At 38.7% G+C, this 12589-nt stretch overlaps 1 protein-coding gene across 1 annotated transcript in view; it reads right to left on the bottom strand.

Moving 5' to 3' along the window:
• Nucleotides 1-12589, bottom strand: part of CUL4B (cullin 4B) — a 30430-nt gene that overhangs the window by 14009 nt on the left and 3832 nt on the right. The window contains exons 3-10 of the mRNA XM_035113778.2: nucleotides 11175-11290; nucleotides 5140-5243; nucleotides 4476-4545; nucleotides 3535-3608; nucleotides 1822-1984; nucleotides 1551-1640; nucleotides 1222-1304; nucleotides 626-693 (exon numbers count right to left, since the gene is read on the bottom strand). Of these exons, the coding sequence (XP_034969669.2) occupies nucleotides 626-693; nucleotides 1222-1304; nucleotides 1551-1640; nucleotides 1822-1984; nucleotides 3535-3608; nucleotides 4476-4545; nucleotides 5140-5243; nucleotides 11175-11290 (768 nt within the window). The remainder of the gene's footprint in view (nucleotides 1-625; nucleotides 694-1221; nucleotides 1305-1550; nucleotides 1641-1821; nucleotides 1985-3534; nucleotides 3609-4475; nucleotides 4546-5139; nucleotides 5244-11174; nucleotides 11291-12589) is intronic.

Genomic DNA, 12589 nt, shown 5'->3' with positions numbered 1-12589 from the left:
TATGGCTCCATGAATGTGTTTCGTCTTCTTATGAAGCCATGTGGATTGGTGCCCACACATTTTGTTTGGCCTGACATTTTTCTGCCTGTGGTGACAGAATCCTAGAATGGTAGGACTAAAGGGACCCCAAAGGGTCATCTAGCCCACATATCCCTCCTGAAATGGAAGAAGGCAGCACACACAAAAACTGGTTCCATGTACAGAGTCCAGCTGGAGGGGTGGCTGGGTTTTATTCCACCAACTCTGGAAGTTGATGTGATTTCAAAATTTGCAGAGAACAAAGTTAGGAAAAAAACATTTAAGGTGCTTTTGCTCCCAATGTTAAATAAATAAACCAGAAAATAACACTTGCCACTGTAAGTATTTTTCCTTTTAATAATTTCAATGTGGGGGGGGGGGGGGGCAGGCGACAAAATTTTTTCGCACTGGGTACCAACTGGCGTTGCTGCGCCACTGCTTGCAAGTCACCCTCGTGTACACTGCTCAGTGCTATTTCATGAACGAGCGGGGGGGGGGGGGATTTTAGAACCTGAATGGCTCATTTCTGCTTAGTATAGGGAACTGAAAGCCCCGAAGAAGCACTAAGAAGAAAGATTTATAATTTATATGAAGAAAGATAGGTTACCTTTCTGTAGAATGGCTGTTAAATGTTCACCTAGCAGCTGTTTTTCTACAGTAGCAATTAGTGGTTTCCTATAGGAAAAAGTGTTTAGAATTACATTTCTTTTGCTCACCCGTTAACAATTTTCAACCCAACTGGAACATCAAGATGTTTCAAACAATAACATTCCCAATTACTTGTTAACAATGTGTTTATGGTCCAGATTGTTGTTGTTGTTGTTTGTATGTGTGTGTGCGCGTGTAAAAAAATGCTTTTGGTCTCTCCTGTCTTTTATATAAAAGCAGACAAATCATCTAGAGCAGAGGTAGCCAATGCAATGCCCTCCCGATGTTGATGAGCTACAACTCTCATCATCTTTGACAATTTATTCCCAGAACTTTTTAAAGTTTTGCATGGTTTTAATGGTGTCAACTCTTGTCTTTTCTCCTGGAAACTATGTAATTTCTGACAACTGATGTGAGTGCGTCAGAACACACTTGCTTGAGATTATTCTTTATGTCTAGGAAATTAAACCACACTTTGGCAAAAAGAAATGCTGAAACCAGGAGGTCATTTTTAACATGTTTAACACACCAGGTTGAGGGAGTCCACACACTTACTGAGTGCTTTGATCCAAGTAAGTGATAATCCTGTCTGCTTCTTCTTCCAATCGTTTGTTGACATGATGGAGGTACTCTGGAACCTGACAGATTGAATAAATTATGGAGAAAAGTTAAATAAGGTGAGAATGGCATGTCCTTTATTGGGAAAAAATGTCTGAGAACCAAATTGGAGGGGCTTTATTATATCCCGTCGTATTATTGCTGAAATACTTAATTGTAGCCCATGTCAGCACAGCAAAACAAGTATTGGGAGCTACTGTTCTGCCCTCATTAAGCAGGAGGTTAATGTCCCCATGGTGCCCATGAGCAATAAGGTAATAAAATACCTCTCTTTCTTGCATAAGCCTCTGTCCTTCCGCTGCATATAGGCGATTTGTTTCTTCTAAGAATCTATGTTCAAAAGAATCCTGATAAATCTGGGGAAAACAGAAATGTCATTTGCTTAGGATCCTCTCACAGCTTACTCTGACATTATCCATCCATCCATTCAATTTATTTATTAATTAAATTCATATACCACCCATCATCAGAAGATCACAGGGCAGTTTACAACACAACAAGTACAGGTTCGATGTGATGGGGCATCCCCTTGCTTACCTGAAGATCTGAAAGCATGCTGAGAAGGCTGCGAAGAAGGCTCCTGTCAATAGCCTCACCGCTCCTCTCTCGCTCAACCAATAGAAGGATGCCATCGATGGTCTTGTTTTGGACCTTCTGATCGCTAATTATATGAGTCCTAAACAATTCTAGCCCCATATCCCTGGAAACAAATACATCATTATAAGAAGGCAGAGGCCAACACAGAGAAGCAGCTTTGTTCTGCATTTATTTTGTCTAAGTGCTCAACTGCAGAAGTAATCTATAGGCCTGAAGTATTACTTTATGAATACAGCATAAGAGAAAGTGAGTCCTTGGCTCTTTCAGGCGTATATGACCTAACCCAGCAAGCCAGATTCTCATAAAGGGTTCAGAAACTAGTGCCTGAGCAGGCCTTAAGTGATCTGTGTAAATTTACATAGCAAGCTCTTACCCCAAGGGTGAAATGGGCCCATTTTACCTGCACATTTTCCCGAGAACCTAAAAATGTGTGTAAATGCATTTAAGAGGCATGTATATACAGTATGTATTCATATGAATTGGATATACCTACTCATATGACCTGAAATTTGGATAAATACATACATACTGGGAACTCTTGAGAATGGGATTTAAAAGATTAAAAACAGGCTGTTGGCTGGGGGAGAAAACAACAGGAGTGCTTCCAGAATTTAATACTAGTAGTAAGTTTAATACAAGCAATGAATATGTTGGAACAAAACTATTTAGTTCCTTTCACAAAAGGAGTCCTTCTATAAATGGTACAATAAATTGAGGTCCAACCCAATGTGTACCACTTATAACATTGATACTGTACTGGGAACACAAGGCTCTAAACTAAACTCTGACACATTTTGTTCCTGTAAAAGTCATGGAGCAGATTTTAAATAAGTACACAGACAATGAGTAGAGTTCTGCAGGGCTTAACCCAAAGGTCTGCATTTTGTTAAGCATGCCTAACTACATGGTTAAAAACAAAAACAACCAGTCAATTGTTCCAGGCTAGCAGCATTCTACTTTTGCATCACCTGTTTTAAAATTTCAAGACTAAATTGCTATTTGCTTTTGCCATGGGCCGGTTTCTTAGTAAAGCATAATTAATGGTTTACAATGAATGCGTCAACCTGGATTGTTTTGCTTCTCACTGTGAGTGTGCAGAGGAAACAAACCATGATAATACCAGCTTAGCATTATACCTGAACCAGGGATTGTTGTGCTCACGCAAACAGTGATTGAAAAACCAGGAACAAAAGAAACAATGCTAATTGTTCTTTGTTTCTCCACAGTGCTGGTGGAGAGGCAAGACGCAGGCATAAATGGCTTGTGTATGGCTTATTATGATGTTTGAACATGGTGCCAGAAGACAGAGACCCTTTTGCCAAGCTGGTTCCTGATGGCTCAATTGTTCCCAACATGTAGCACTGCTGCCATTCTTGGTATCCAACAAATATGCACAGTGACCTTGTTCACCGTTCTGGAGATTATTGATACTTTCCAAATGTGAGCTTGGTTTAGCTTAACTTTGGGCTTTAAACTGCCACACCACCCACCCACCCCTTGTGAATATCTGGGTGGTAGGGATAGCAAAGAAAACATATATACCAGCCATGCTACAAAGATTCTCTATCACAATGGAAGGGAAGAAAAACTGAATCTATATTTTTGACAAAGCATTTGGAAGTCTAAAATCAATACTTCTCTTTTCATTCTCACCAAATTGATGGCAGCATTGAATTTTGAAGAACGTATGTTCGATCCAGGAACAAAAAGATACTTCTAATCATTATCTGTAAGGGGGAGGGGGAAAAAAATCAAGCCATAAACATTTTGACATAAAGCAAGATCATTCTTGTGTCCTGATCCTAAACATGATTACTTGGTTGGAAAGGCCACCAATTTTAACAGGACCTGCTTCCAAATATGCCTTATTGACTGCAACTTTAGAAAGTCAAACATATGAATTGACTGACTCCTCCCTCTTGCTTTACCATGTTCCTTAAGATTAATGGTGCACATTCACTTACTTGCCCCATTAATATGCAGGTTTCCACAACCAGGACAGGTTAAGAGACACTCAAAAGCTGCTGCACTTCCTGTCACCTGGGGAAACTTCATTCCCTCCAGAGGCTGAGGTGTGGGCACATTTTAATCTATGGCAATTCTTCATATAATATCCTGATGAAATACTTCTTTAAGCGGGTTTTATGGTGCTGCCCTTTTAAAATTACTGAGGCGCATTGCAAAAAGGGTTATCTTCCTAAGGGACCCCTAAAAATTATGCAGCATAATGTACCAGATTCAAAGTGACAGAAACTATCTCCAAGAGTTGCAAACTGAATGCCTAGATGTCACGACACAAAAGCAATACAACAAAAACAGGTCCTAAATATATAATTGCTACTATCATTTCCTAATATTGGTACAAAACAAAAAGTTGTATTTGCCTAAATATATGTGAGCAGAAAGCACTTCTCTCTCTGCATGGCTAAGGATCTCCCCTGCCTCCACGTCTATCTGTGACCCCTGGAAAGCTACTCAAGATGGTTCCTGTTCCAACTTGCAAGGCAGTTTTCAGGAAGTACAGGTGTTGGGGGGGGGAACCATCTGGGATCCAAGTTCACAAAAGTATTATTTGGAAGGAAAACAAGCCTTACCATTTGTCTGCAGTGGTCTTGCCAACATTTGTCTATTTTCTTGAGAAAAAGAACACTGTCCAATGAATCCATGATGAAGGAGTTAAGAATATTTAACACAACAACTGGGACAACACCAATGCCTGATGACATTGTTCTTCTGTGTCATCATTCGAAACAAAAGAAACTGCCAGCCCTATTTTAAAGCCTTTGTTTTAGGCTAGGATGTGACCATGAAAAAGATGTTCATGTAAAATCAGCTAAAGGCCAAGAAACCACCATTCTAATCTAACAGGCTACTATGTTAATCAAACACTTGTGATGACACAATTGAACTGAACTCAATAGCTTTAAAGTTATGAAAGAACTTACCTTATCTTTCGTTAGGTGTCCACATTTGATATAATTCAAAGCATTGTGATCTAGTAATATCTTAAGCATACACACAGCCTCAGGAGTTATGAGCACCAAATCTCACCTACTTCCCAGTACTTATTGTTTCAAAAGACTATCCTAGATGCTAAACTGATTTTTAAGACTCCAAGGATGTAAATATTCACCTTGAAGTTTGACAGGGAAGATGCTCAGAGGGAAAAACAGAAGAACACAGATGTGTGTATGTATCTGGATTTCATGCATAATAAAAATGAAGTCCACAAACAGACTTACTACTCAAAAAGGATATTCTCTGAACTGATGGATCTGTGCTTTGATATGGTCTTCACAAATCTGTCTTAACTGCTTGTACAAATTTGCAGAAATCTTATATGAGCAGAGATTTTCAACAGCCTAAAAAAAAAGGAAAAGGAGGACACATGAAAAAGACCTCCACCAACATTTGCAGGACTCCATCTACAATTCATAACTTTTTCTGTACATGCCAGCTCTCAGAAAAACACAAGTCAAAATGATTCTTCCCAGCGAGTTTTTAAAAACATGCCTATCTGATGTGGGGGCATCACTAGACAATTAGAGATCAAAGTTAAGGGTGGTATTCAAAACCACATTAGACTCAATTAAATGAACTCAGATTAGACCCAATTAAATGAATATGACTAACTCACAAGAGTGGCTTTTCAGGAGATGCCAAGAGCTACAATGGGCGTGGGAAATCCCCAGTATGTGAATGGAACTCTGCTCACAGGTCTCAAGTCATTTGCAGTCTTTGGATACTTTCTGCACAAACCAAAATTCTGGCTCTCAATTTTGCTGTTAGTTCACAGAACAAAAATACATGCCAGAATGCACTGCAGTTGCATTCATGCTCCCCTGGGCAGAGTGCCTTTCAGCTGACTTAGCTCATTTAATATAACAACAGTAACATCATGAAGAAGAAAATGGATTAAAACAATGGAATACCAGACTAGCAAATGAACAACATTTTATACAAATAACTCTGCCACTTAAAGGACATGCAGCCTAAACAGAACGCAGTGATAAAGACTGGGTTGCCTTAATTTTTCTTAGCATAGATTCACAATTCTAGTTCAAACAAAAAATTATTTGTACGCTACTCTAAAACCAAGGCTGCAATTTTAAGAACATTTACTAGTAAGTAAACTGCATTGTCCGCAACAGAATTTACTTCAAAATAAATATGGTTAGGCTACCATGCAACAAGTATCTGCTGGGTGTTGAAGCCTGCTTGAATTTACTGTTTTACTGGTTGTTGAAACCACAATGAATATATTTGTTGTGTTTTATTTGAGGTGCTGTATTTTAAAATTATTCAAATGTCATTTCAGTTGCTTGCTGGTATATGGAGACAGTACTCATCAAATAAGAACATAAAGCACTTATGAACACTTCAACTGCACTATGTAAATACTACAAGAAGCCTTGAAACACATTGTATCATGGAGAACATGTGACCCTCCAGATGTTGGACTCCAGCCACATCAGCATGGCCAATGGCCAGGGATTATGGATCCGATAATCCAGCAACACATGGAAGGTCATATATTTCCCTTCACCCCCAATGCCTTAAAGGCTAACAAATTTATTGTGGCATAATCTTTTGTGGATCAGAAATATTATGCCATAATACATTTTGTAAGCCTTCAAGAGTCTACAAGATTCTTTTGTTTTGCTGCCTCAGTAATATAGCTACCCCTGTGAACATTGTCTATAAATGCTAAGTACCCTCATCAACTAAAATAAAGTCTATGTACATGTTAGTTGCATTTGCTCATATTAATTCTAACCTCCCGCCCTCCCCATGTTAAAGCTTGGTGATTGTAAGGACTTCAGGACAGAAATCTTTCTTTTGTTTATGTCACTTGTTCCTTTCTTCTGTGAAAGTACCAGGTCCACTGATGAAGAGGTTTAAATAAATTATTATGGACTAAATTAAGACAAACCTTGAAACAACCCTATGAGACCAGCTTGGAAAAGGAGATCCAAATTTATTCACTAATCCTAAATTCAGCACATTTGAGAGAAGGGGACTAGTATGAATAAGTTCACCTCAAAGCTCTACTAAGGGGGTTTGAAGAAGTGGGAGACTCAAATAATCTAGTGTTGCTTTACAAGGATTTTTGCCAGGAGGGGAAGTAGTGCACTAAGAGGTTTATTGCTGATGAAAACAATACTCGTAAGAATCTTTTTGAGGAATGTGGGAGAAAAAGATCTTGTTGCTGTGGCATACATAATCGTGCATTAAAATGCACATTTGGAATTGGATACATTTACCAGGCAGCTGCTCTTTAGCAGAACAGTTTTATCAAGTATCCACATCACCAGCAACTTATATTACTATTTTTAACACATGTTAAAAATAGATGCAAACGAATAGTGTCAATAGAAAATACAGTTACTTTGCTGTAAAAATATATGGTGCTAGCTGAGAGATCACTTTGAACACATACTTGAGAGGGGTCCACTAAGGCCTTAACCTTAGGGGGCTGACAGATTTCCACAGAACATACATATAAAAATCTACTAGGATATCTTACCCTAAGATATCAGAAGGACTGGTTGAAAACATGCAAGTTTATCCCCAAATAACCCTTAAATGAGCTTTTAAATACCTTCCAGAAAGTTGTTCTACTGGTAAGCCACAAAGCTCGTCTATGGAATATGGAAGAAAGAGTGGTTATCTAGTCCAAGCCCCTGTTCAGCGAAGGATCCACAATACAAGATGAAACTCCTGGATCCCTAACAGATGACTACTCAACTCTTGCCTTAAAAACTCCAGCAAAAGGAGACCTGCTACCTCCCGAGGAAGTCAATTACTCTGCTAAATAACCATTATTTCAGCTGAGAAGTGGAGCTCATTACACAGGCTCTGCTGCCTCAATGGGAGAGGAAGCAGGGTCAAACCATTGGCTCTGCTAGAAGCCCAGCATTAGGCACAATCTGCCTCTGAACTGTGCTGACAGGTCAATATACCGGTAGGAAAAACAGTCTATAAATTGGTGCCAGAGTTTTTATTTTCCTCTTCCATCCTTTTCCTTTTCCTCTTGTGTGTTGTGGGGTTTGTTTGTTTTCTCAGATTGTAAACTTGTAGGTAGAGAGTGTCTTGTTTTGATTTTATGTAAATCACTTTAAAGGCCTTTTTGGCTAAAGAGCAGGGTAAAGGTAAAGGTACCCCTGACCGTTAGGTCCAGTCATGTACAACTCTGGGGTTGCACACTCATCTTGCTCTATAGGCCGAGGGAGCCGGCATTTGTCCACTGACAGCTTCCAGGTCATGTGGCCAGTATGACTAAGCCGCTTCTGGCGAAACCAGAGCAGTGCACAGAAACGCTGTTTACCTTCCTGCCGGAGCAGTACCTACTTATCTACTTGCACTTTGATGCGCTTTTGAATTGCTGGGGGGGGCAGGAGCTGGGACTGAACAACGGGAGCTCACCCCATCACGGGGATTCGAACCACTGACCTTCTGATCGGCAAGCCCTAGGCTCTGTGGTTTAGACCACAGCGCCACCCACGTCAAAAGGGTACATATGCTATAAATAAAAAATAAAGCAGAATGCCAATTGAATGCTTTGATAATTAATTCACAGTAATTGCTGTGTGCCAAATAGCACAATGGATTAACATCAATAGCATAGCAAGACACCCTCCTCAAATATGCCACAAGACAATTTGTGTGGTGTGCCTACCATTCAATTTCTATTTACTATTTCTTTTAAGGGACTTCCAAGGAAACAAGAGGAAAAGATGTTGAAGGTTCTTCCATCAGCCGCAAAGCTTTGACTGAGCTACATCTCCCTATTTGAATTCAAGAGTTGACAGAGTTTTCGTAGGCCATGTAGTCCCATTCCCTGCTTGAGGCAGAAAATCCAGAGGAATATAGGAAGCAGTCTTGCATATCACTGGCCCATCCAGCACAGTAGCGTCTACACTGACTGGCAGCAGCTCCCTAGCATCCCAGGCGGCATTCTCTCCCAGCCCTGTCTGGAGATGCTGGCCTGCCCAGCCAGTGCCTGTAGGGTTTCAACAATGGAAAGCCTATCTTATAATTGGTTCTATTGTTGAATTTCTCCAACCACTAAGGTGTTTTTCTGAATGTTCAACCAAAATCTACCTTCGTGTAACTTAAGCCAATGAAATCTAATTTTGTTTTCTGAGGCAAGAGAGATTCCTACATGCCAATTAGAACAACAGCTCTTAGAAGCAAGGGCTGCCTGCTCAAGGCCATTCCAACTCCAACTACAAAACTGTAAAATTTGGACTTTACTCTATGTGGAAGTTATGTTAGGAGATGTATATGTCTATCAGATTTGTATCACAAGCAATAGGACTTATTATGATGTTACTGTATTAGCACTTTATGTATTTTGCACTATACATTGTTTTACATTTTTTGGCTTTTATTGTTTTTATCTGCTGTATCTCATCTTGTAAGTCACTTTGAGACCTTTGTGGGTAAAAAGTAATTAAAAAAATATTAATAACAATAATTGAGTGTTGTTTTTTATATTTTAAATGTTAGGAACTTTTGACCTAAAGAGCCATGCAACAAGAAGCACTCTAACAAGATCCTTCCCACCCCCATTTTAAAATGGCAACATCAAATAGCCAATGTTTCAGTCATCATTTTTGTTCAGTCTTATGGTTATACTATCCTATGGAATAATCTTCACTTCTTAATAGTGATAAAAGTGTAAGTTTAAGAAAGGTAGTTCAACCCCCCCATTAGATAACAAGTACACTTAACATTAAGAAGACCTTTGAAAGAGGTATTGAACAAACTGGATAGGAACTGCATGCAGATTAAGAATCTTTCCTTTGACATTCACAAAACCCAAAGTAAATGTTATCTTTCCAAAATCAGTGAAGATGCAAAGTAATTCCATAGAAGCACATAATCAGATTATAAAGTCTTAAGCAAAGCCTTAGTGGGTCTGTGAAATACTGTGGTGCTACAGAAAACTCAACAGTTAACTGGCAAAACTAAAGTGAGAGGGGAAAAAAAACCATGCATTCAAAATAATATAAGAACAGATAGGGAAGAAGGGATGGTAAGTGATAAAGAAGATGGGGTAATCTTATAAAATATACACAAAAATGATACAAATGCTTAACTCTGCATATAAATAATGCTTATTTAAGGTAAGGGAATCTGTTACTGTACTTTTAAGGCAACAAAGAAAAGAATAAAATTATTATGCCAAGCATTTGTAGAAAAAGGCACCTCTGAAGTTATGTCTTTTGATTTCTTAAGTGTACTTCCTATAAAAACAAGCAAAATCCCAAGTGTTCAAGTATTTGAGGCTGGAGTTTGAAACATTCCAGCATTGTTTCCTGCTTCTCTAGAAGTAGGTAAACACCACAATTAAAAAAGTCAGTAAGCAATGTATGTTCTCCATTTTTAGCAATACTGTAACTTGGATCTACTTATGACAACCTGCCTTTCTAGCTTTTTCAAATTACTTTAACTTTACCTATTTGAAGAGCAAACTAATGGTACTACACTAATTTACATTCCCACTAGCATCAAAAGTATTTTGAGTGCTGCAGAGCAGTGAATGACCTCATGTTTCTGCAAGCACCAACAATTCCTCTAAATGTTTAATGGTATTTTTAATGTTCTATTATATGTGCATAATTGCTGAACACCATCTTGATACTTCAAATGGGGGGGTGCAAGATATAATATATACATATATTACCAATAAGTAATATAAAAAACTGGGAGAAGTTCTACTTGAATTTCATGTTAAAAGAGCCTTCCTGCCTAGGATCAAGAAACAAACTGGGATGGAAGTCATCGTCCCAGCAATAAGCAGAATCTTTGTTTCCCTGTGAAGCTTATCAGCCTATCTATCCAGAGAATCTTGGGTCACACCAGTGTAGTACCCCTGAAGATATACTTCAAACTGTAGTTTGGCCCTCTCTGTTACTGCAGGACACCTAAAATTGTGGCCAGACTTCACTGTTTTGTTAAAGTGCCACTACAAATTAGAGTGCTAGGTCCATGCCTGGACCATAGTGAATGTACCAGAAAAAAAAGCCGTTCAGATGAACATCTGAATATTTTACTGTGTTGATGGAAAAAGTATATCTGGCTTGATGAATTTGTGAAGGAGCTCTTGTTAGTTTTCTGAAGTGCTGTCTGTCCAACCTGGTCTTCACTGAGTGATTATGGGTCCTTATCCACACTTCAAACCGAGATAGTTTGAGGCCCTAGAAAGTGGGCTAAAAACCTCAGGGATGTTTACAGTCTTGTACTGTAACCTACATTATTGAATGCCTACAAGTTTTGACACTTACCTGATAGAGCTCTTCTAAGTTGTACTTAATTGAAGTGCTGTTCTGAATAGCTTCTACAGCTTCCTTCAGTTTTTGCCAGGTTTCATCTGTGTAATTTTCAGGCAGTTTAGGTTTATCTACAAGATATTAAAAATTAGTGTCTTTTACAGCAAATATATGATTTAAGAACGTAAGAACAGCCTTTCTGGAGCAGACCAAAGGCCATTTAGTAAGCTTTCAATAGTGACCTGCAAGATTTACTTCTATGTCAAAACTCATTATCAAGGAAGCATTTGTACTTATGCCTACATACAAATAATCCCTCTAGGAGATGCTCAATATACCAGTTTCTAGACCTTGTCTCTGAACAATACAGATCTCTTCTAAACTGACCCATCAGAATGGTGAAATGGTTGAATTAGGGATGAGTCAAATGGATTGTAGATCATGGGGACTTTACCACTGAACTCGACAGTTCTACTAAGTAATAGTTGACCAGTAGGTTGCCTTGGATTGCCAATTCCTGCCCCCCCATTCAGAACTAAAAAGCATTTATATTTTAAAAAGTCAACTGCTGTAATGTACTGTGTGCAAAGCTTTCTTATTATTTTTCAGAATCTTCAGTATACAGACAATGCAGCAGTCTGCCTCATGAAACGGAAATACCACAAGGAGCACAATACACAAGTATTCTAATATGCAAGTCTAAAAGGCAGGATTCAAGGTACTGGCTTTTAGCTTACCATGTTCTAAGCATTATATCCTACTTATGATGTGGATAACATTCATTCCTCATGCCCTGCCAATTTCATGGATCAATTTTAAAATGCCCCCTTAAGCATATCATTTGTGTGGAGTTTGAAAACTCCATGTGTTCTTATTTACTCAGCATCATTCCAACATAATGTAAGATTAAACTGATTAGTAGCCAGGGCTAAGCAACCCTGACTATTGCAGTAGATTTTAAAACTTGTATCATTCTCTACTGATTACTTTTATAAAGCAGATGCTAAAAACAGAGTTGAAAATTTAGGTATACTTGCTCCACCAGGATTTGCATAATGGTACACAATAAGCAGCTCTTGAGGCACTGTGCACATTCCTCATGTGGCCTAAACATCAGATTTCCAGTACAGTTTATATGCTAGCAGATGATGTTCCCTTTCTATAGTTATCATTTCAGCCAAAGATGTCTCCTATCCTCATCCACAGACATTTCTATACTCTTCAATTGTGGCAAGAGTGGTATATATACCCAAGGAAAGGAAGAGAAACACAGACTAAATATGCAAATTCACAATACATCCTTGGTACCATTAATTTGTCAGTGAGGCATTTGCCCAAAAGAAGCATAAAAAGAGTCAAATGGATGCTCAGTGCGAACTGAATTTATATAAGAGTCAGGAAATGGAAATACAAGATTCACATTTATCAGT

The sequence above is a fragment of the Zootoca vivipara genome, chromosome Z (assembly GCF_963506605.1).
Source record: "Zootoca vivipara chromosome Z, rZooViv1.1, whole genome shotgun sequence".
Classification (NCBI taxonomy): domain Eukaryota; kingdom Metazoa; phylum Chordata; class Lepidosauria; order Squamata; family Lacertidae; genus Zootoca; species Zootoca vivipara.
The sequence above is the reverse complement of the archived record's forward strand: the minus strand, read 5'-3'. Positions and strand labels throughout refer to the sequence as shown.